Source organism: Daphnia pulicaria, chromosome 4 (assembly GCF_021234035.1).
Source record: "Daphnia pulicaria isolate SC F1-1A chromosome 4, SC_F0-13Bv2, whole genome shotgun sequence".
NCBI lineage: Eukaryota > Metazoa > Arthropoda > Branchiopoda > Diplostraca > Daphniidae > Daphnia > Daphnia pulicaria.
Genome location: NC_060916.1, coordinates 13,460,857 through 13,486,884, shown reverse-complemented (window position 1 = coordinate 13,486,884; position 26,028 = coordinate 13,460,857). Strand labels below are relative to the sequence as shown.

Below are 26,028 nucleotides of genomic sequence, written 5' to 3'. Positions count from 1 at the left end.
CAAGTAGCGCAGGATTTTTGTCATTTTGATCAGATCATAAAAGCTGCATATTTATTCTTATTTAGGCCTATTATGCTATTATGCTATGTATTACACATTAAAGTACGACCATAAAAACCATGAAAGTGTAAGTTTATTTTGCAGCAATTCCTGCGAACTAAACAAAAACTCTTATTCCGGCTCCGGCGAGTGCTGGATTTAGTTGATTTCCGCAAAAATGGTTAGCAACTAATCCATTGTTCGGATATGGGCGACGAGAACGACATCGTAGAGACAAACGGCAGCATTATAGTTGCCGTTTGAGCTAGTAGATTGGGAGTGATCGGAAGTGATTGTGCCCATCAATTATTATTAGATTAGATTTTGACGCTTTGATTTATCGCCATTATTGTGGAAAAATGCCTGACCTAGCATCTTTGGAATATAATGTACCCATAGTTTTGGGTCTTCTCTAATATCTGGATTAAATTAAGCACACTACACACCAGTGAAACAAGACTAAAATGTAAAATTTCCTAGATACTGTATTATACTTTTCCGCTTTCGTCTTTGTTCTAGTGCCGATGTGTCAATCTTGATGGATAGCAGTCTGACGAAACAACTCGGGAAATGTCGAGTTATCAAATGTCGTAATTGGTTTGTGGTGTTTAAAAAACGAGTATAGTTAGAAGTTTTTACGTTTTGTCGTCGACAGCTTCGTTTTATATATAGGTGAAATTATTTAGTATTTCGTGCTCATTTCATTGAGAAACAAGGGAAATGGGAAAGTTTGAGAGAAGATATATAGAACCATGGAATAGAACATACAATTTACACGGGAGGAGTAAAACGAAGAAAAAGTGACACACAGTTTGGAATGGATGCGATACAGATCTGTACAGGAGATAAATAACCACAGCCATATATTATATTGCAACAATGAGACTCGTCCGAGCAAACAGACATTCCGACCATTTCACATTTGAACGTCAAAAGAAAACAAACGCAGAAGAATTGAATCATTTGCAATCGACATTCACCAAGTAGATCTCCGCCTCGCCGTGTTATAGGTGGTAGTGGCTTTGGCGTTCATTACAAGACTGTTGATCGCCGTCCATCCGATTAGAATGAAAGTTGTTGCAATCCACGTCCACGAAGAGCTCGTACAACTTGACGAACCTAAATGACGAAATAATAATTAGTCAGTCTCTAAAGTATGTTATAATCTTTCGTTGAACGGCCTATTTATATGCAATCAAGTAGCAATATTTCCAAGTGGGTTATTGCACAACCGATCTTCCAGAAACACTGTTGACTCAACTAATTCGAGTGCTGCGCTCTACGAAATTTCCAATTAGACTTGCGACTTCTACGTCATCTAAACTTTTGACTTTTTCTAATTTTCATTATAGATGTTGATACTTCAAAAGCTCATTTAAGTAGACGAATTTTGGCTTCCTTCCACGCTTGAATACATAAAGTCTCAAATGAGTTATTCAGCTCATGGGAATAGACACATACGGTCACGCAAGTTGCCTGGTGCTATGTATAACAATATCATTTTAGGCTTCCTAGCTCCGCTCTGCTTTATTCCGTCAACGTTTTATTTTTATTTTTAAATAGACTTTAATGAAAAATTCATTTCACTTCTCTCCATCTGCAGCTCTTTAAAGCCATTATATAGTTTCAGATGTCGGTCACGTATCTCCCAAAAAACAATTCACGAAGGAGGAAAAACTTTTAAAAACAAAAACTGACGACGAGTTAACCCACCTGCTGTAGTGCCGAGATTCCAATCAAAGGTCCACTTGCCATCCGAACGAGATTTGGCAGGTTTGCTGTTGGTTTCCTTTTGATCAGACGCGTCAGGAAGTTTATTCTCGTGAAGGCGGCCTTTTTTTCAAACGATTGCGCAATCAATAAAAATGAGCAAATTAAATTTTTCAAAAATGTATTTTGAGTATAACGTGTTGGCGTACCTTTGTTAAATGGATCCGCTAACCTCATTTGGGTTTGATTGCTAGCGTCTTGGCTCCAGTCTTCCAATTGCGCTTCAATTGGAGAATTCAAAAAATTAATTTGAATTTGGAAATAATTATAGAAACGTTCATGTATATACCTGGGCTTATGGCGGCTACTGGAGGCAGATTACGGTTGGATGCCGTTGACGTGGTAACCGACTGTGTATCTGTTGAAACAGTCAGCAGAAAGGGGTTTTCAATATTAGATATGGCTTCGTGAACTAATTTGACAATTTCGATTGTTTTCCACACACAGCCAGACCATCTGTTTGAACCATCTCAACTTCCGCGTCCTTGCATTCCCGACTCTTATAGACACACACACGCACTTGTCTCCGCGAGCTAGTTCTAATACAAATGATCGATTAAGTACGCACGCACCGGCCGTAGAGAGAAAACGGCGATGATTTATAATATAAAATGAATATCTACGCCAAAGTTACATCTGTTGCCAGCATGCAATGCAAGCCGTTTATGATGTGCGATAGTGTTTGCTCAACTACATGTACCTCTCGTCTTTGATAAAAGAACGTGCTTCTCCTGCTTAATCATTCCGGGGGAGGTCCATATAACAGTCACGGTGCGGAGTAGATAACTTTTACGGGGGGAGGATATCACGTCATTTGTAAGCGACAGCCAAGATGACACCCGCGTCAAACCAACTTCGACTGGCTGTATAGACGATCTATTCATTTTTATAGTGCACACACACACATCATCGAAAAGTCATTCTTGTTATATATACTTTTCTCTATCAGGTCTGTCTAACTTTTCAAACAGACCGCGCCAACACGCGCATCTCCACACACATGCTGGTCTGTCGCAAATCAGTCGCAATCGATTTGGGCTGGGGGGGGCTCGGACAATATTCGTGACGGAATCGGAAACGATTCATGTGATTCGCAGAGGTCAACACAAGAGTCAAATCTATACAGTCGAAAACTTTTGGATTTCCCAGAGAGATTCTGATGCGGACATCCAACACACACATCTATATTATTCCTATACGTACGTCAATGGCTTAGCTCGATAGAATTTTCGGGGGATCTGGGTCAACTTGACGACTACACACACACCCAGTAGGGGCAGCAGCAGAGGCAGAGGCCCAAAAAAAGCAATGAGTTTGGTGGGCGAACGACACAAGAATAGACAACATTCAGCAGCTGGCCGCTTGGGAATCAAATGGAATAGCAATCCGAACAATCGAGTCCTTATCCCGCACACAAGGCGGCGCGTGACTCGAATTCTTCCGTCATTCCCGCCACGCGTGAAATCCAACAGTTCTTCTTTCCCGTCAATCAAAAAAGATTGACGGGGATTTCGTCTGTTTCTTTCTCCTTTTTTGGGGGGGGTCGCAAATTGCATCGCAACACTCAACCGGTTGATGTTTTTCTGGCTACAAACGCCAGCCGAATTGGTTCTATACATTCGAAACTCAATGGAATTGTTGTACAAAACCAAAATGATGTAAGACGGGCGGATATTATACGCCCGTTCATTTCTTTATCCAGCAGTTTGAAAATTTAAAAAATTTCGTGTTTGATAACAATAAAACGGGTCCATCGGTCTAATAAGCCGGTGCGAGCTTCTATAAATAGATTGGCGTTGCTTTGATTCAAACGGAACGCGCGGGAGAGCGAGCCCACCCAAAAGGATATTAAGGTATAACATATACGAAGCGATGAATCACGAAGCCAGATCAACGGACGATATCGATCACGGCAATAATTTATTACACCGCTGCTCAAGTCTCGCACTGTCTCTCTTAAATGAATCAAAGATAAAATTGTGTGGGTATGGGGTGATAACAAGGAGATGGGAATGCGCTGGGAATGAATGCGGAGGGAATGTAGTTGGCGATATTGAACCGGCAGCAGCAGCACCTCGAGCGAGACGCGACAAACGACCACATAATTCATCGACTATTATACGTCCATTTCTTTTGGGGTTTTGGTCTAGGAAGGATCAGCAGACTGTAATGGCTTCTTTAGTGGCCTATACTTTTGAAATCATCATCATTCCAAGTCAACTACATCTATATCTAACAGTGAAATCATTTGCAATCAACGGCGAGAGAATCGAGTTGTAAAAATCGCCAACTTTGTACGGCGCAGAGCCCATCGAATTTCTTTTTAATCAAAATTCCTGGAAGCAGTTAGTCCATTTGTCGCGGAATTTAACGATCTGTTGTCGTCGGCTTTGAGCCGGACAAGTTCTGCACACGATAGGCCTTTGAGCCATTGATGGGGGCGACGGACAATAGCTGGGTGGAAGCGAGTCGAATAATCTTCTATATCTATCACGGTCAATCGATCTGCCATAGGTCAGCGTCCATAGGTCCCTCCCTTTCACACTGAACCAAACAACCTTCTTCCCCGTCTATATAGACTTTTCGGCGGCTAGTGCAAAAGGTTTTTCCGGCGTCACATTGCAGTCGTCGGCAGATGGGACCGACCAATTCTCCCCCCTCTCCCTGTTTCCCTTTTATCCCTATAGTCCTCGGTCTTGTCGTTCTTGTCCGCACACGACTACTATTACGCAGCACTGGACATCACCCTCCTCTTCTTTCTTTCGGCTTTCTCCCCCCTTCATCCACCATCACCTTCTCTCCCCCCCACCACCACTATTATTTCCATGTATATATCCGCAGAAACGCGCTGGATATATTTATATGGTGCCATTGTGTCCTACATCCCAAGCCTAGCTATATAGACCCTCACTTAATATGTATAGAAAAACTGACTGGGCGAGCGCTTTGGTATTGAGAATTCTCTCTTCACTATCGTCTCTTGTCACCCGAAAAACACATAACGCCAGATGATGTTTTGCAGTGCGATTGCTGAGCTGCCATCCGCCGCGGATGACAAATGCGTCAAGAGATCTAGTAAAAAAGAAAAAGTCGACTGGCATCTATAAGCTGGGCATTTTTCTGGGAAAAAGAGCCCTGGAAACGAGTGTGTGTGTATGGGGGGGTCGCTCAAACAATCCGATTATGACTGAAGCACTGCGATTCCCATTTTTATTTCTGATTGTCTCTAATGTCATTGTTCGACCAATCGTCGAGAGTTCGACCGACCGTCTAACCGATTCTAAACATAGTTACATTGGGGCAAACCAGTTTTATGTATGGCACCGATAAAGCCTTTTGAGCCCAAAAAAGCCCAGTCATTAAAAACCGATGGGATTTGAGCCCATAGGAGAAGGTGTAAATCTGTCGCCTGCGAAAAAAAAACCAAAATCCAATCCCCTCCGCCTGGTAACGGATTCAAATGCCATGTCGTACATTATTACAATCTATAGAGCTTCCCTATTCTTTTATTTATTTAGAATAGCGTCGCGCAGTTTTCGTGGAAACGACGACGCTGTTGATATAAGCCGGCCGATGCATGTTTCAGTCCTATTACTCCAATCCGATCCAGGAATTAGAAAAAAAAACTAAAAAAGAAGAAAAAGAAATATAGGCCTTTTCCCCCACTGCAGGACATTCTAGCTTTTAAATCCGTACGCGGTTGATCCTTCTGGCACGGACACTTGCGCGCATCGTCGTCCAGTCAATCCAACATTTATAGAACCTTATATAAGCCGCGGTCCGAGATAAAAACTTGTGTTTTCCCCCTCTCTCTACACTTGTACATGTCGAAAGAATCAGCACTAGACTGCTGCCAAGGTTCGTCGTGCTATTATCGCTAGTTGGGGGATTTGTTTGCGGCTTGGACGCGCAGCTAAACGGAGCTGATAACACCAAGGTGCAAAGAGTGTGGGAGGGAACAACTTGCGTAGAAAAAGAAAAAAGAAAACGACTAGATTTATCATCTTCTTCTTCTAGACCCTCCGAATAATACACGGAATAAAAAAAATAAAAAGTTTTACTTCTTGTCCGGCACTAGAAATGTTGCTGGAGCGCATTTCCGACTCTTTTTCCAGGAGAGCGCAGCAAGTTTAGCCCCCCCAAAACAGCAGCCCAAAAAGATGTGTACGTGTAAGTTATTGCCGGCAACAAAAGTATAAGAGCCTTAAGAGTAGGACCCTGTAAACCCTATCCGGAGCTAAACGAGTTTGTCAACCAGCGTCAAGTTGTGTATATATATTGAGATGGGGAAGATCTGGAGTAGTAAGGGCCTGACCTAACCAAACTTTTTCTGGTCGGGATTCTTCTTATCATTACCCCAAAAAAGTTGCAGTCGAGCTGGACTAGACCGAGAGAGTGTACACACACAAGAAAGAGAAAAGTGTATAGATCAACGAGAGATCCTACATGTCTAAAATCTACACGCAACATTTCTTTCAATAGCGATACGTAAAAATATAGACCAGCCGTTTATATTTTACCACGGGGCGTGTACTGTACACACCCCCTTCGGAGGCATATTTTACATGACGTGGAAGGTCTAACACGAAAATCTACAATAGAAAAAAAGGGGTTTTTATTTTTGTATGACGTTCATCGGTTTGCCTTTTCCCCCATCGCCACCAGAACGAAAATGAAAAATGATTGAATTGCCGACAATACCGGAACAAGCTGTCGCGTTGCGTAATGTATGGAATAATAATTTGATTCCCCCCTCCAGCCCCAGCCTCACCCGGAACCCCATATAAATCTAGCGTACAGTAGTTGATATATATTTGATTGTAAATTATAGAATCGACGGGGAGAGAACTACTATACAACGCACTTCATTTCGACGGTCTAAAGCAATTATTACGCAACACTGGATATTACAAGAAAATATAGTAGGGGACAAACACACGAATGATTTGCGGCCTTACTGGATTATACACACACACTAGGGTTGTGTGTATACATGTACGTATATAGACAGACAGCGGAAACACACAATTCATTCACGGTCTCAGTTTGAACATTTGAACATTCGCCTCCCCCGCCGCCGGAATTATTATGTAATATAGGCTCTCCGTGATTCCTCTGTTTCCCCCCTCTATCTTGTGTAAGTTTTTACAACAGCTCGACGCGCGGGTTTTTACGTTCTAAATAGGTTTAGATGCTGCTGGCGGTTATCCGCGTTGACCGCTCCCGACCCCCTCTCTCTCTCTTGGTCGGCTATAAACGCGCCCAGCAACTTTCTTCTTTGTATCAGCCGCGCTTTTCTCGTTGCGCCATCCAGCCACAAAAACTTTTTCGACTGTTAAAAGCTAAGCGACGGAGGAGGAGGAAATAAAAATGGCGTCGCAAGAGCGGAAGAGAAAGATAGGCATCAGCATCTGCCTCCCGAACAAAAAGTTTAGCCGCAACAACATCATTGCAACTCTGGATGCAAGGAGATGATTTAAAAGAAAAATAAAGAGATGTTCACAACTTGGGTGAAGGGGTGAGGCCGTGTGTGGTGCGGTTGACATTCTCGAGATTTCGCTTTGGATAAATTGTCAAAAGTTTGCACTCCAATTTCCCCCCCACTATTTTTTCCCTTTTTTCTTCTTTTCAAGGAGCCGGGGTATATACTATATACATAATGATGAACATAAGCGGCGCATGTCATTAATACAAACGATCCCCTCCTTCTTCTCCCTGGCCCAACATTATCTCTTATTTATTTCGGTTGTGTATACGTAGTATATCCGAGAGAGGCGCGCCAGAGTCCAATATCCGTGACACTTTCAGTTTCGACGTGAGAATGATGACACGAGAGATGTTATACAGACGCGCTTCCCCCCCCCCCCCCCCCATTTCGGGCCCCTCCCTCATCTTTCAATCGAAATTTTACCGTAGAGTTGTGTCATTCAAATAGCATTTTTTTGACGTAACGATGGGCCTGGGCGAGCTATACTTCTCAAAAATGCTCCCGTTTTTTTCTTTAAGACATCCTCTTTTCACGCTCCTATCTCTCAGATTATTGGATTCGAACGGGAGAGGGGAGGCGCTATTTATTTCCTTGTTTGGTTGAGGGGGGTGCGTTACATGCACGGCTATCTCTCAGAGTTTTTCATTTGATTCCATCCTGTTTGGGGAGGATGCCTATTTCCAAATAGGCAGCAGTGGTAGTCATATTCGAAATGAAACGGGTGCCATAACAAGCAGATATTCTTTGAAAAGAAAAACACCTTTTGTTGCCAATTGAATAGCTCGAGTCGTGGCAAGACGTATGAGAGATGAACTTCTCCCGGCGACATGTGCGACATGCATTATTCCCATTTTTACTTTTTTTTTTTCTGTCCGTCAGCAGTGCGCTCTAGGGCCAGCTGATGTGTGTAGAAAAGAGTGGATAACAACTTACGGTGAAAAGTGATGACTCCGTCAGCTTCGCCGTACTGATTCTTGGCCACGCAACGATAGGCTCCGTAATCTCTGGCTGTCACGTTCACGATCGTCAGCCGGAGCTGTTTGAATCGACACAATTCAAATTTTAAAAGTTTTTTAAATGATTAAGATTTAATTTGATTTTTTACTTGAGTGCGGAATGCTGGCCAAGTCGGTTGAGATGAGCCGGCCATGGCGGGAGTGACAACAGGTCCGATAGACGATGAGGATTGCATCAGATATTTAGCCGCTTCGTGCAAATCCGTCCCGTCGCTGCGGCTCCAAAAGTGCAGGGCCGACGGGCTCGACTCGATCGTGCAGTCCAGCGACACTGTCGACCCCAGCGGAGCGCCAATCAGCTGCTGATGCAGCGTGACCGAGGGCGGAACTGTTGAACGTCACGACCACATCCAACCCGAAATAAAAACAAAAGAAACACACAAATCAGATTTTATATTTCCCGCCCGAAAAAAAAGGGTAAAATAAATATCCGCCGCCTGTCACCCGCATTCGGGAGCGGACGGCCAAACGCCCCCAACAAAAAAAATGAAAAATGAAAAAAATAAAAGAAGCTGCTGGATCCGCTTGTCGCATAAACAGGCGATGATTGTGTGTATAGTGGTGGGCGGATAGATATGGCGGATAGAGAGCCTGAAGGGCTTTTCATTACACATGGACAGCCAGCGCCACACAGACGATATTACTCTCCCCAAATCTTTTTTGGTGTTTTTGGCCAATGAATGTCGATGGCGTCAAACAAGAAAAAAGCCGGTGAATTTTCCTCCCAAAATTCCAATTAGTTGCGAGGGTGGGGTGGGGATAGAACGGCGTGAAATTTTTTTGTATTTTGTTTTTAGTTTAAACGAAGAAAATTGCAAGAGCACAGAGAGTGTTGTAGCCCTAAGCTCGCCTCCCGTTTATTACTTTTGGATGATTTTGGGCAAGACATCAATCGCTGGGCGAGCCGTTTTTCTATTGTGTAATGACGTCAGAGCACGACGAGAGCCCATTGAAACTAGAGCCGCAATATCCGTCTAACCCCCCTCTATTCTATTCCGCACGCTATGGTAAACAACAACAACAACAACAACCAGCCGACGACGACCTTAATAATAATCAACAAATCAATATAGACGAAATGAATTGCAACGCCAAAAAGAAAAGAAATTGAATGAAATTGAGACTCACACTCGACCGAGAGACTGATGCGCTTGCTGACGGTGGGCGGCACTCCGTTGGAAGCGATGCACAAGTAGGCGGCCATGTCGTAACGGCTGACTTTACTCAGGTCCAGATGAGTCCCCTCCCATTCGGTTACTATATTTTAACAAATCAATCAAAATGATTAAACATGTGGTAATAAAAAAGGGGGTGACGTCATTTCACGCCCCCTCAACAGGAAACTAAAAGTTTAATTCTGTTTTTTAAATTTTATTGTCTAGTCCCGTGCACTCCCGGCGTTGATTTTGTTACTCCGGGGAGGGCACCCACCTTCATATTTGTCTGATTAATCCTATAGACAATCAAATGAGTTACATACCGGCAAGTGTTCGGTTGATGTTGATGAGTTTGCCGTCCTCACGCCGCCAGCGGACCGTTAATGGCAGAGTGCCTGTTGCGCTGCAAGTCAGAGTCACGGAGCTCTGCTCCCGCGCAGTCACGTCCGAACTGCTCAGCGCGTCGTCGATACTCGGCGGCACTAAAGAAAATGATTATGACCCCAAAAGAAAAGGAGACAATTATTCATCGCGTCATTAGATAATATAACACCCAACTTGCTTTTAATGTTATGCAAATGACGTGCAAAAAACGTGTGGGAGTTGAAAACACTCGACAAAAGAGAGAAGAGGAGGAGGAATAACTTTGAACGACGAGCGTTTCAAATGGGAAACAACTTGGCATTAGCGCCATTATAGGCCATTAGGCCTTAGCACATCTCTCTACTCTGGTCGGATTTAAGAGGAGCCCTGCCGAGTTAAGATTCTTCTTCTTCTTTTTCTCCTTTTTCTACATCTACTATATGCAAATCGGCTTGTCTCCTAATGGATTCCCGCGGCCTTTTACGACGTGCGGGAAGTCTTGCCGGTTCTCATCTATTCCACTCATTTCGTATTAGGTCATTCAATATTGGGACATAGCTTGGACATAGCGTTCAGTTGGGTTTGATGGAGGGAAAAACATCAACTTGGTCATTAGTTGAACTGTACACGCCTCTTACTTCATCTCTTTAACACCACCGCTAACTGTGGCTGGTCTTCTGGCCTTGCGGGGCACATCAGATGGACGACAATCTATCCCCCACACCAACTATCCTCTTTGTGTGGCATTTCCCAATCAACTTGCTCGCGTTTTTCCCTCATTTTTCCCCCCTACCAAGCTGCTGGAGGTTCACAGGGTGTAGTGTGTGTGTGTGTGAGCTGTCACCAGCAGCGTGAGCCGGAGACGGATGAATAGGTTTCGCTCTCTCTCGATTGCTCCATGTCGGCATCAGACACTCCATGTCTCTGCACACACTTTTGATGATATATAACAACCGGCCAGTCTCCTCTCTCCCGGTAAATATCGCCCAGACACAATATAAATGTCTGCGTGAAGGACCGAAAAGTCCTTTCTCCACAATGAACTGAATTGACTGACTGGCCCATGCAGCGACTCTCCCCAAAGACGACAGCACTTTACGGCCTTCTTATATAGGCAATAGGCATATCCCACCCACTCCATAACCTTTATTTTCCTTTCAGATCCTACTCCAATATAAAAGATTGCGACTCTCGGAGTCAATCAAAGCCTGAAAGAATAAAACCAAAAAATGTTGAGAATAAATATCCAAAAGAGGATTCGATCAAAAGAAAAAACAAAAGCTTTGCGCTAGACAAATCTCTGGATATATATATAGGGGGGTATGGTGTGCTGGCACAGAGATAGATATAGTATTAGATGGACGTACTATAGATACAGATACAGATAAGGCTGTCGGGTAGAAATGGTGGTCCTTCATTTTGATTCGGAGAAGAAACAGAAAAGGTGGAGTACTGGTCAAATATTTGTTTATTCCGAGAGACGAAACCGGAGATTGCGCCCGAGTCCTTTTATTTTATTTCGACTTTCTCGTTCGTACCAAAGTCTCTCCGTCTGTCGCCCCCCCCCCCCCTCCCAACCTTCTCGGTTCTGACCGAACGCGGGATTGAGCCCCGAAGCGATCCAGCCCCTCTCGAATAAGAAAAGAAACTGTGTATTCTTTCTTTTCCACAGATCTTTGATTTCATTTCCCAAAGCCCCGAGCGCGTGATTCACTTCCCCCCGTTCATGTTGTTTGATTTCGTTATACGTCCTATATCCTTTTGTCTAGACCGTAGTTTTCCCATCAACTTTTTGTTTTGAGTTTCCAGCTGTTGTTTTTAAAATTGTGCGACTCTGTCCGTCATTGAATCTCTACAAAAATAAAAAGCCTCTCTCCACATATACAATCTGTCTATATACTTGATAGTCGAACCGCATTTCCGACAGGCTGAATCGAATTGTTGCATCTTTTATCTGTTTTTTTCTGTTTCAGCTGTAACACGATCTACAATAGAGTACATACAAGATGGGGTCTGAGCTTCAACAGGGTTTCCCCCCAATTGCCACTTCAGTATGATAAATAAGAGCTTTTGACTTTGTTCACCAGTTGGCATCGTTTGATGGCCCGTGATGGATCGATGCATTCCATCTTAGCCGCTCCTCTCTCGTATAGCGCAGCAGCTATAGGCTTTCCATTTTCCAGTGGGGAATAGACAAGAGCGCAGCAAGGGATCCTTGCTGTGAGCTCTTCTTTCGGCGAATAAACTCTCGACGATGAGCTCGTCTACCAAATCCTCCAGTGCTCCCCCCTCTCTAGTGTGTCTCCCTTTTGTCTGTATCCACTGAGCTATAGAGAGAGCTCTACTCCGCACACAACCCTAGAATATACACTTATTTCTTTTAACGAAGCGTGTCAGCGATTAACGGACCTTACAGCCAAAGTTTCCGCTTCACTGGCATCAGCAGACACAACACAACAAAGAATCTACTAGTAGGCAAAGTGTGTCTAGTAGAGGCTCAAATCTCTTGATGTGCTGGAGATCATCAACATTGTGAAAACATACATCATCGTCATAACCCCCCCTCTTGTCTGGAGGACGGAAGGAGAAAAAGATGAGAGCTGGGACGACCCTTTTTAATCGACATTATAGCGAGGGGGACGATCCCAGGATACGAGTGATTAGCGATCGCCCGCTGATTATATGGAAGATGATGAAGAAAAAAGGAGTGCAGAGCACTTACCGACGACCGAGATGTAGCCGACGCGGGTCTTGGCAGCCGCTGTGTTGATTTGGCACCTATACATGTATAGACGATCAATTGCAAAATGTTTTTATTAGAAGAAACAAAAGAGAAAGGTGGTAAGGTTTTAGAATGAAAACTGACATGTATCCGCCGCGATCCGATTCTTGAATGGATGAGATATGTAAATTCCATGTGTGATGCTGGTCGTGCGAGACGCTGATGCGAGGATTGCGTGTGATGACGTGGTTCTGCACCGTCAGAATGGCCGACCGTTCCATGTAGATCCAGGCTACCTGAAAGTATTAAGAAAACAATAAAAGAAATTAACCTTTTATACGCTCAATCCTTATATGGCCCCCTTTTTATTTGTGTTGTCTCTTTCGGCCAAATGACGTCATTCGTGTGGGGCCCAACTGCTTGTATTCTTATGTCTGTATACGTCTACACCCATTGTGTCTACATAAACGTGGCAGGTGACGCGGTGTGGAAGTAGGCCATAACATTTTCTAATTGCAAATTGCTTTTAGAGATCAAAGTTGAAAAAAATGGAATTTGAAAATCATTCAACAATCTGTCTGTAGGAAAATCATTCCAGAGTTGTTCCTTGATTGTTGTTGTTCCAGATTTGTTCCTCCAAGAAAATCAAATCGTTTAAAATTTTCAATTTTCAATGTAAAACTATTGAAACTAAAATCATTACAAATGTTAACCATATTACAGCACAAAAACAGTTCAAGAAAACCTACAGGAAATAGGAACACTTTATGTTTACAGCTATGTTCTCTATAAATATCAACATGTGATTGTTTTTCACGTAAACTTGTAGGAACAACACTGAAATTATGATTTGCTGTCAACAACTTTTACTTTGTTTCACAACTTGGATTGCCAAATGATTTTCAAATTTTAACTTTATAATCTCTAAAAATCAAAGAGCAAATAGAAAATGTTCTGTCTACCAACAGGTTTTCGAATATCAATACAATATTGCTTTCCAGACTGACTTTTTACAGGACAATAATATGTTTACAATAAAACCATTAGCCATTTAATCATTTTAAATTGAATTTTACCTTCAGCTGAAGTTTTGAATGCCATCATTTCGTTTTGATTGTAATCTTTTACTTTGTTTTCATTTTCGAAACTAACTAATGACGAATAAGCAGACGACAACTATCTTTAAGAAATCGATTGAAAATCCATAAAAATCGACCCCTTTTTTAAAAGTCTAAACCAATCAAATACGATAAAAGTGATTTTCTCGCCCGCGCTTGCCATCCGCTGAACGGATTGGGTTTTATTTTAGTATCCAGTTATAGTTTATCTCAACAAGTTATATACAGTACAAGCTTCCTATACATTTTGCATACAACCGAAGACAATTACTTATAAACCCCTCCCACTCTCAACTCTTCCGCCCACAATAAGACCCTATACAGGAGATCCTCTTCGGAAGTCAAGAGGTATAATAAATATTCACATACCTTGTAGGAGCCGAGGTGTTTGACTGAGCACTGCAACTTGACATCTCGACCCGCCGTCACTGTCAGGTTTTGTAAGGGCTCCACGAATTCAGGATCGGGACCGACGACGGAACCTGTTTCAAAGGTCAAATTGAAAATGTCATTCAAATGTTTTACAACTTTTTAAAAGTTCAGCCGCCTATATTGTCCATCGAACTGCGCTATAGGCACCCAATCATCCGAAATGGATCGTTTTCTTTACATAAAAAAGCTCGTTTTAAATCAAGACCGGAAATAATGTTGGATCCCATCTATCCGGCAGCCCAAACAAATACGAAAAGGTCAAACAATTTTGGTCGTCTCTGTTGTCTTACATCTTATCTTAGAACTTTAAATTTTTTGATAATCATCCATCACCTTTATACACAGGGCGGTTCATTATCACGAGATTCGATTCTTTGACGAAATTCGAGGCCATATGGAAAGTGATCCCGCGTCTTGCCCAGGCCAACCGGATACATAATGAAGCGGCCAGCCGTTTGCTAATGAGCCCTAGCATCATCTCTACTACACATAATATGCAAATGAAGGATCATCTCAACAATATCACGAATACGCCTCATCTCTCCATATACACCCAAGAACCTCCTCTGATGTCTCTACGGCATCGCCAAGTGTCGAAACTTTTTTTTCTTTTTACTTCCCTAACAAACAACACACGCAATCATAATGACATCCTTGTGAAAAAAAAAAATTGCAAAAATAACGAAATTGATGTTGTGTCATCGTGCTGTGTGGAGACTTTGGGCTCGTTTTATGTCTTTTGATGTTTCGCTTCATTACGACCGTTCTGCTCTCTCGACAACTTTTCTTCGAATGCAGTTAGATTATATGCCCCCTTGTATACTATATGTAACTTTTTTTCTTATATTCCGCTGGCGGCTGCCTTTCAACACAACGGCGGCGGCACAAACGGTTGCGGCTCTCTTTTATCCATCTTTCCTCGTCTATATACGAATTGTTGTTAGACATTTCACAAACTCTTCTACTGTCTGTGTATAGATGATATTCTTTTCTTATTCCGACTTTTTGGATGTTCTTTATTTCCCTTTGGCTGCTGTACACAGACAATAAGTTGCCTTTATATAGCGCGCTCGGCGCCGCCAGATGATTACGTCAAGTGTCGGCAAGGATTTCGTGTTTGTTTTGCGCACCTTCGGGATCGTGCAAGCCGCCCGACTTGGCTGCATGTTTCTTCTTTGCCTAGATTTGGTTTGCCGGGACGCGTGATCAACGTCTTTGTCGCCGAAAGCTGAATGAAATCAAAGCGCCCAAAGGCCTACACAGTCTCACAAATTTCTTGTGTACCAAAAAACATCACGGACACAAAAACATTTACGCCGGGAGCTTCTTATATTTCTTCCATCACGGAGAAGCTTATAAAAAGAAGCAAAGTGGCCGCCAGCAGCAGCAGGCAAACTCTCTCGTCATCCTCCATTACAATGCTTTTCTATAAATAAATGATGTCTAATAATATATTAGACTTTCATAAAATACATCTATCGGCAGCGCCGTTATTTGCGCGCTTTGCACTGGCACACATCAGTCGGCGGCGTTGAGCCGGAATAGAAGATTGGCCTATACCCTACAGGGAGAAGGAGGATCGAGGGGGAGCAACTATAGAGAGTCGATGAGGAACAAGGGCGAGGGATTACATGTGGGGGGAGCAGTTGATGCACATCGGGGAACAATCCAGCAGCACCACCAAGCGTACGGTATTATTATTATTATATCTCTCGGAATTATTAATTTCTTCAACAGCCAGAAAGTGCTGCATTGCTGGCGGAATGGTTAAAATATAATCGCTAATGAAGACAAATATATACGAGCGTCCTATATCTTTGATCGATAGATTTTTATAGCTGCACGAAATTTCTAAACAATCGAATTATGCAAATGATTTGACGAAAAAGGCGCGTAATACAAAAAACAAGACAATTCATATCTTTGGAATGATTATTGGCCTGATGAACCCCGCCATAGAGTCGCCAGCTTTGTTTCACTGCACGAGCCAGTCAATCAAAGTGAATCCACATATCCCATCTCTATAATAATAATACCAAAGATGGGAAGAAGGGCAAGTATAGCATGATTATATATACGGACAGACAACGCGGCGTATAGTATGGGGAAAAGACAGAGAACTAGAGAGACAATGAAAATAGAAGTAACTCGAGCCGTGTAGGCTACTACTGTGCGCTGATGCCTCTCTCTCTCTGTCTAAATACATGCTGCTCTTATCCGCCGACTCCTTTGGGTATATCATCTGTGCATCTATATATGCAATAGTTATATCTATCTGTATATGCTATATATTACACATGCGATTCACTATTAGAATGTGGAACACTAATAATCCGTGACGGCTTCCACGAAATTATTACAAACCGAATCTCTTGTCATGTATATAGCACCCGCTCTCTTATCCTGAATTTTATATACCCCTTATATAATAACGACTGCTCTGTTATCGCTACATTTTTATTTTAATGAAGATAATACAGCGCGTTATACAAAAAAACCATCGGCTAAATTGGGGTGAAAAAGATATAAGACCCTATGTTGTCTAACCATTTGGTGATGGGAAATGTATAGAAGCTCAACGATTTCACATTTCTAAAACAGATTATGAATGAAAGTATCTATAGCTGAGGGGGGACAGCACAGGTTTTCTGGTTGTTGTTTTTGTTACCTTTAGCAACGGCTAAGGCCGGCGTGGCTGAAAGAAGCAAAACGGCGACGGCGGCCGTCCAATAAGAGAGCAGGAGCAACTTGCTGGTAATATTAGCGGCCGATTGACACCGCCGCTCCGATGATGGCCGACACGTGAAATGCGACACCTTCAGTAGTCGTCTGTCGCTGCTGCTGGCCATGTTATCGAAACTCATCGTCATTTTCGTGTTACAACAGCAGCCCCGACTGTGACTACTACCGACGGCAGCACTTGACGGGTTTGTTGCGCCAGCACCGTCCGTTTGAAACATCGGCGATGTGTGTGATGATGATGAACCCCAGCGCAGCCCCTCCGCTGCTCGCCGATGATCTTCCTTGTCGCTTTTTCACTGTGAAATTGTATCAGCGGCGTCAACCCTCAAGCTGCTGTCAAACGGCTTTGTCGGTAGCGGCTTATCGGGTGGATCTAAAACAAATTCCAGGATCACTGCTTCTCTCTTATATCTCTTGCCGCTGGATATATCCAAATCTGTCGTGACGACAAACAACAACACACCGTTGCACTCTTGCACGTCACTGACAGTGCGCTATAATCGAACGTGAGTTTAGAGTGCGCAAACTATACAACGTAGGCCTATTATATAGAAATGGATGCCGCACAGTTACTGCTGGAGGAGCTTCAGGAACGCGTGTCTTTGGCGGATGCCGCTCGGGCGCTGACTGAGCTTTCCGGCGTTTACGTTCGGCCCTTTTTATATTCACTCCCAACCCGCCCCCTCTTATCCCAGGAGTAGGAGCAGACCAGAGCGCAGCACAAGTGTGTGTGGTGGAGCAGAGCACACAGTGCATCATTCCTATTGCTGCTGTGTTCACCCCGCGAGAGAGTTTGGGTGTTTAGATTTATAGATGTGCCATATGATGGATATTAGAATACACGCGTGAATAGTAAAACACAACGCAGACGTCTGGCTGTGTTTCACGGAGAACTGGATTGATCATCGCAACCGGAGGAGGACACGTTTTGACAAACCATCCACACAACATTCTATATCAAACCATTCCGGGCGACCGCGCATTTCCCAGGAAAATCGACATAATATACTATGTCAAGATATGGAATGTTTTTCGGGAAGACTCGTCCACAGCTCGCGGAGGACGAAATAATAAAAAAGGCCAAGTCAACGCAAAGTCGCGTTTCAATCAACCAAAAATGCTGTCATCCCTCGGCATCATATATATAGAAAGCCTTTGGGTATATGGCTGACGGTTTGTGTTTGTGTCAATAAAACCCTATAGGCCAATAAGCCCATCCCTTCCGTCTATACTATATACATGTCCATTGAAAAGGGCGAAACTTTGACTTGCGGTATATTAAACACACGTTGCTGCAGTTGAGGGCTAATATACAAGATACAAGATATGAATCACAAGCGCGCGATTGACGGTAAAAATAAAAATACGAAAAAACCGCGCGCGCCGAATATATAGCTACATCCGATGTTACATATATGAACGTTATAGGGATTCAGATGGAGGGTTTCGTGTCAACAAGAGTGTATGTATGTGTGGGGGTGGGGGGATGAAAATTCACGAGCATATGGACGCCTTTTGCACAGAACTTTGTCGTCTATTTGTCGCTGGCTGCTGTGTAGAAGAATTTAAGCAGCTCTAGCGAATGAATGTAAGACTCTCTCTTCTAGCTGCTGACTATTAATGCACAGCGCACTCATCGTCTCAAGACTGATGGACGATGAACATAGCCTCCCACCCCCGCTCACAATGGCACACTCGTCTAGACGACCAGCATGATGGAATATTTTATAATAAAAGATTGTGCTAGCTGATGTGGCCTCTGCTGGGTGCTGGGTGCTGAGGCCCTGAGATAGAGAATCGGACAAAAAAGGGCCGCCGACTGCGGTGCTTGTCACAAAACTTTTCCCCCTATTCTTTTCTTTTATATAGTATAGATTTCCATCAGCGCGCGGCTTTTGCGGGATAAATGATGCGCTTGACGCGGTGAAAACTCTACACGGCGACTCTATTTTTTCCACATCGTTATAGGTTTCTATACATAGATGAGAATGCGAAAAAAAATAATAATCATCTATAGCGCACACATAACCAAAGGCGTGAAACCATTTGTCGTCGGAACTTTTCTTCCGTCATCTCATCTCATTATTTATTTATTTTTTAAATTCTAGAAGCGCGGAGGATGACGGTGTAGATAGATTTAGGTCTTATACGCACATCTATAACTATACATCTATCTGCTGATGAATTGTATAAGAATGCGCGCATGATGCTACCGTACAAATGCTCTCGTTATTCTTTTTTCCTGCGCCAGCGCTGTCATAGGAAATGTAGAAACTTAGTTAGTCGTCGGCAAACCTATAATAATAATCCTTGGTGACGCGTTATCTATAGGCCTACATCTAGACACGTGATGTAGTTTGACGGTGTTGACAGACACAAATCAATCGTATTATATTCTTGGTGGAATTGATTAATACAATAGGGCCGCTTATTACGGTCGGTGCGTAGCCTATAGACGTAATAGGCCTAATATAAATTATCAGGAAGAAGAAGAAAGAACATGTGTTGAATACGTCTCTGATTATGCACGCCAACATATGGATGCAAAGTGCGTCATTTCCTTGAGGGTATAGACGTCCAAGATCTTGTTACAATTAGGTGCGGGGGGAAATAAAAAGAGAAATAGGTCAAATGAGTATGCTGGGATTATTATGTGGCAATTTATAGTTGGAGATATCAATTTATAGTATGAGATATTTCTCCAACCGTCTGTATGTTTGGTAGACAATCACACAGGACACATTGGATGACGCATCAGCTGTTTCTAGACATATAACAAGCATCCTGGAAGCGACAGCATCTTTGTTAGTCGACCCAGTGAAACGGAAGGACAATTTTGCGGATTGCTTCTTGCGGGAATTCTCCAATTGATTTTTTGTGACATCATTTCTTTTTTTGTTTTTATACTTCGGGGGATTTCAACTTTCTTGTTTCTGTACACCTGCGGGCATCAGGGCAAGTTTATTATGGATGAATCTATACATAAAAGTTAAAGATATTCACGGGAAGCATCATAGAACTTGATGCTATAGTCTTCGATCAGGTGTGAAACTCAATTGAGCGCGATTGATATTTGACCCAAATGATCCAATTATCCGGAATAAAATGTTTCCGTCCAAAAAAGTCTAGTAAATTTTATTAAATGGAATTAAATAGAAAAGAATTCGAAAGAAAACTAGCTAATACAGAGATGTGGAAAATAATAAATGAACGATATGATGCACGGCCAACTCATATTTGTATCCGCATTTTTCCTTTTGAAATTCCTTGTTAAAAATAATACCCGGTACTAATGAAACATAAAAGCCTTGTTATTTGTCAGTCTAATATAATTGTTAATTAGCCATTTAGTTATTTCGGGCCGGAGAAAACATTTTTATTTTCCAAAATGATTTTCCGACTTGATAAAGTTTGCGATTGCTTCTGGCGAAAACTTTCTATTAATTTCCCTTGGACTATTTCTACGATTTCAACTTCTTGTTCATTATAATAAACTTATACCAATAAACAGGAACAAGTTATTATATACAATATGTATAATGCATCCAGGAAAAGAAAACAACCAAAAGTCCAACTTTGTCTTATTCGATCAGGTGTGAAACTCAATTGGGCGCAATTAATTTGTCCTGGCGATCTTAAATGGTCGCCTCAAATATCCCTATACTTATTTCCACATCAACTGTGTACATTTGACCGTATAATAAGGATCCTTTACATACAATGGCAAGCGCATCATACAGTCTTTGTCCTACATAATATCGCATCACATTTAATTGGGACATGTCTTTTTCGCGCTCCGTATCTCATCATGCCGATGGTGTTTTGTCGTTCGATGCCTAATAATATACAAGACAATATCAAGTTTGACTTGATCTCTTCGCCCTTTCAGCACAAAGTGCAAGACATTTATAAGGTCCAATAGATTCGATCTCTGCTATGGAGACCGTCGAATGATAAGGGGACGACGACGTGTGCGAGGAGGTTGATGTATCAAACACTAACTTGCTTTAATAGCCATCATTTGACGTCGCCAGGAATACGATATACTGTATATATATATATATAAGCCCGGGAGCGGCACAGCTAGCAGCAGACGATCGTTTTTGTGTTGGCTTCGCGCTAATTGGTTCAATCAAGTCCGATCCAATTGCAATACACGGCGTTTCCTGTGAACTAATATTAAATACACGATGTAAAATGTTATGTGCTATAGAGTTAGTAGGCTATATGTCGACACTCTTTATAATATCCATCCTGATTTGATTCCTTTGAATTATAAATCTTCATTTCTTATAATTATATCTATATCTAGTCTTTTATAATTACACAACACAAAGTCTATGGCCAAATAAGAGTGAGCCCACTATAATCCACGGTCAGCGAGTTGGGTGCTGCACTCTTTCAAGATATCCAATCCCGAGACAATGAAGATATATACATGTCGTATATTTATATGTATATATAACGATGCCGCAGGTCATTTGCTGTAATGAAGACGAGTCTGAAAAAAAACCCAAACCAGCGCACTCCAACGGTTTGTTATAATATGCAACAGAGCAAGAAAAATAAACCAAAATAAAATAAAAAAAGATAAAAAAATTCAAATGTACACTATGAGCCGAAAGAACCCGCCTGTGTGACCTCCCCTTTGGTCTTATAATATAAAAGGAGAATTGAGTGGGCGCTTGACGGGGCTTATCAAGGCCCTGGGATTGAAGCACTTGTCCGAGTCAGGTAGCGTTCTTCTCAAATGAAACACACTATATAGCATCTAATAAACATGTAAGATATTCACTGGAAAGCAGCCCGACCCACTTCCAATTAGATGCCGGATGAGGGTGCGGCTCGCCAGCAAACGAAACGAAAAACCAACGAGGATGTACAGTATATGTATGTTGAATTTAAATTTTGGTATAGCCGCGAATGATTAAAGACCCCGCACAAACTCCTTGACGATATAAGAATAAGTTAACTGTCACCGTCATTATACGAACAGGTTATGTAATTAAATTAATACGACAAAGGCTTCGTGATCTAATAATAATAGGCAGCAGCATCGTCGTCACACAATAATATGCGAAGAAGTTGGCAAAAGCGCCAAGTAGATAGCGCAGCAGCAAGTTGATTTTCTCTGAGATGCGCACAGCACTGTGCTATACTGCCATTCCTGGAATGGTTATAATGTAGCTATCTAGCTATATCAGCTACTGTGTGTGTATAGTTGTCCTCAATCAGGATCTTGAGAGTGCATAGTGCGTTCCATACATTGACCCCCTCTTCACCGTATAATTATGCTATATACGCGCGTTATATCAATGTGCATATGACAAGCAGATCTAGCCTAATTGGCTTCAGCAGAGAGGGCCGCATATCGTAGTGCATTATTAAAACAAGCGATGCACAAACCGGAACTCTCTCTCGTCGCTCTTATAATATTTAGACGGGGAATATACCTATACGTGCGGGTAATCTATACATTATAACACACACACAGTTTGTAGTGCATCACCAGCATGAATGGACTTAATAGTAAAGCTTATTTATCTTTTTAAAGACCTGAAATGATCAAACTAATTTGCTTTATTCGCATAATTTCCCATAGTATTGTTATCTTGAAATCAATTTGTTGTTTTGCTGTTGTTGTTGTTGCGATGAGGGACACAGCCGGTGCGGACGACATGCGCTGCTGCCGTTCGTTTGATTATAGAAAACACGATTGACCCCGACGACATTTGAGGGAAAAAAAGAAAATGAAATGGGTGGGGTCAACGGCGATATGCAATTGGAGACTAGCTGTACCTTATATATTCCTATGTTGGGGTCTCCCCCTATATTGTCTACTTGTATATTGGGACTGTATATAACTATATACGGTTATACGTTTGAGTCAGAGGGCGTCGTGATGTGGAGGGAACTTTTGCTCCCTTCGGGCAATCGACTTGGCACCCCCCACCTTCGCCCTCCATACTATAAGGCTTCCTCATCAGTCCATTTGGGAGTTATAGGACTTCACTCTAAATAATCTAACCTTCTTTAAGTTGACGTTAAATATCTTTTTTTTTTCTTCTTCTTATTTATCTATACCGTATATGGCAAAACATTAGTCTAACTTTATAAACCCTTTTCGTTTATACTTATTTTTGTCCATCGCTCTTCTTATTCTATGGCTGTATTTATTTCGGATTGGGCTATTATTATCTGGCCTTTTCTGCCATGTTGGATATAGTCTGTGTATAATTATGGTTGATCCCCCTTTCGAAGCTATACGTACGCATTATAAATCGGCACCACCCTTTCATTTGGGATGATGATAACCCCCTTATTTTCGCTCTTATATCTATAGTCCAAAGCCCTTCATCATGAAGACACATTTTTTTTAGATAGACTATACACACACAGAGCACACTCTCGGGCGCGGAAAATATATAACCTGCAATCAGCAGCCGCCTTGCATTAAGAGATGAAAGAGTCGTCCGTCTGCTGCTGCTGCTCTCAATTCCATCCGACTGCTGCTGCTGTGTATTTGTTTTCTTTTTTGGGGGGCTCTTCTTTTTCTATTTATCTCTTTTGACTTTTTCCTTAATTTTTCATTATATATCTCTTTCTTTTCCCAAGAAAGCTTTCTTCTTTTCTTCTTCGAGCTGTTCTCCTCTTCCGGTCGTCTAATTAACCATCTCATATACACTCGTTCCCGTTCTTCTTCTTCTTCTTCTTTCTCTCTCATCGTTTGTGTCCTCCAAAAAAAGATGAAGAGACGAGAAGACCCTTTTCCATTCTCTCTCCGCTGGCTGCTGCTGCTGACTGTGACTGTGATGCTCTTCCGTCACGCATAGACTCGCGGGAAAAAGAAGCGATTCCTCCCGGGAATCTCATCGGCAGTTGTGAAAAGAAAAAGCTCAAATTTCCACATCTTTTAGATTATTTATATAGAAAAAGAAAGAAAATCAAGTCGTGACAATCCAGCAGCTGTTTTTCTTATTCGGGTTTCCCAGTCACACACCATCCGCGCATATATAGCTCATCCATCACAGATGATTTTTATACACACACTAATAGAAAAGAATCACTTTGGGTATTTATAATAATAATAATAAGATGGCAGCGCGCGCGTTTCAATCGGCGCCAATCAACTAATGGGTTCATTTCGGTCGCTGCTTGAACTCAAAAGGTGGTAAGACGAGCTATAATACTATTATTTCCTCCTGGAAAATATCTTCTTTCCCCTCAGCGGAGCATAGTTTGGCGATGATTTAAATCAGCAAACGAATCAATGATTATATTATCACCCAATTCCAGACGCTGGAATATATTCGATCGGCTCCTGCTGGCTGCAGGCAGCTAATAGCACACGTGGAATGAGTTGAAGAAGAAGTCCGCCACACTATTATCTTGATAAATCTTTCCCTAGAGGAAATGAAACGACTGGCTGCTAGCTAAGTAGAACACACGGTGGTGAAATCGTATAGACAAGAAATATACCACCATCAAGCGTTTGCTACTAAGTTCGCGGCAATCCTGCCGTTGGCTGTTAATGCGTGTGCTATAGTCGTTCCTTATGGACGCCAATTAGCCCGGTATAACCTCGACGGAAATCAATGGCTATCAAACGGTGGCGAATCTCATGTTAGCAGTTCCATCACTTTTAATCATCATCAGCAGCAGCGCAGTCTGAAAAGCTGATGAGATAGGCAACCACGTATATACAGAATCAATGATTCCTTGAATCTTTATGTAACCCATAAAATCCAGGCTCTAATATAACTCTTAATAAATGTGAGGTAAATAAAAGAGCGACAAGATTAAAACAGAAAAATTCACAATAAGAGAATGTGTGTGGGGAAATATAGCCCCGATCAGGATTGTCAGTTGCATTAGAGAAAGCAATTCGTTACATAGTAGTAGAGATACAGCCCTACGCCATCGATTGCGCAAAAGTCTCTCTATAGCCAACTAAAGGTATTATACATCCAAATATAGAAATGTTGTGTAATGTAGATCTTATACGTGCTAGCTAGGCCTCACACAGATTTTCTTATTTTCCAGTCTATAGTGATGGACTGGAATCTCGCACACTCACTTGGTGGTGGTGGTTGTGACGGATGATTCACGCGGCACTCTATGAATCTATGTCGTGTCGAATGAGGAGGAACCGAGGGGAGCAACAGCAGAAACAGAGTGAGAGAGGTGCTGCTGGTTATCAAAGCGATCGAAGCTTCGAGTACATTTCCATGTTTCTTCCAGCTCCTATATGTAGCTCCTCCTTGGCGCTCACAGGGAAGAAAAAAAGAGCGATAATAAGAAGAAGAGGGATGATTTCATTTCCAAAATCTGATGATGGCGTATGCTGCCGGGCGCCAGCCACACATCCAGTCAACCGGCGAGTGCGGATTTGCTCCGCCCAGCGGCAGCTATATATGTTCGCCCATCATCAACTTTCGGTCGCAAATCGATTGAAAAATATTGTAAATATATTTCTCGAAGGAAAACTCACGTCGCCACAGCACGCCGTTCCGATTACGTGAACAACTCAATCACTTTCCCCCCCCCCCCTCAAAAAAATAACCCGCAGAGATATTGAAATGACATATTGCCATATTTTTTATTTATAAATACTCAGCCCGGGGGTTGGCAAGAAGCTCTTTTTAATTACACCTATGTATATGCTATTACGCTATCGATTTGATGTTTCAATTTCGATTAGAGACGAGCCAACGACGTTATTTATACACAGCACAGATTGTATATATAGTAATAGTTGAACCGAATTTGAATGCGCTCCCGGCGTTTCTTTATAACACAAGTTCAGTTCGATATTTCTTTTTCTAAAATCCAGCAGATGAGTGCGGGTAGGGGTTTGTATATAAGATTGAACATTTTTGCGGAAAAGGGCCGGAGGATTTGATATAAATGTTGCGCTTGAACGGCTTGTGCGTCGCTCTACAGTTACATCAGGGGGCGCAGGTCTGATGTGTGTATGGGTTTCTGGCCTCACGAAATAATCGGGCGATAGATTAGTGAAACGGTTGAGTTGTATAAGCACTACTAGCCTATATAGCTTCTTCTTTTCTCCGGCTCTATTTCTTTTCTTAACATTTTTCTTTTAGCTTCTAAGAATCTTTTATTTTCTCGGTATCGTCCCTTTTATTTATTTTATTTCTTTTTAGCCGAGATAAGCTGAGAC

At 42.2% G+C, this 26,028-nt stretch overlaps 1 protein-coding gene across 2 annotated transcripts; it reads right to left on the bottom strand.

The window, feature by feature from the left end:
- Positions 1–506: 506 nt before the first annotated feature.
- On the bottom strand, positions 507–17,463 carry LOC124336989 (neurotrimin-like). 2 transcript variants are annotated; one of them, XM_046790979.1, is made up of 12 exons: positions 16,774–17,463; positions 14,043–14,155; positions 12,700–12,851; positions 12,556–12,611; positions 9,794–9,952; positions 9,442–9,570; positions 8,403–8,641; positions 8,231–8,333; positions 2,099–2,167; positions 1,959–2,030; positions 1,753–1,872; positions 507–1,158 (listed from the first exon to the last, which is right to left on the bottom strand). In XM_046790979.1, the coding sequence occupies exons 1-12, from the start codon at positions 17,063–17,065 to the stop codon at positions 1,016–1,018; spliced, it is 1,647 nt and encodes a 548-aa protein (XP_046646935.1). In that variant the 5' UTR covers positions 17,066–17,463; the 3' UTR covers positions 507–1,015. The 2 variants fall into 2 exon arrangements, with proteins under 2 accessions (XP_046646935.1, XP_046646936.1); XM_046790980.1 differs by lacking the exons at positions 14,043–14,155; positions 16,774–17,463 and adding an exon at positions 13,632–13,699.
- Between the last annotated feature and the right edge of the window lie 8,565 nt (positions 17,464–26,028).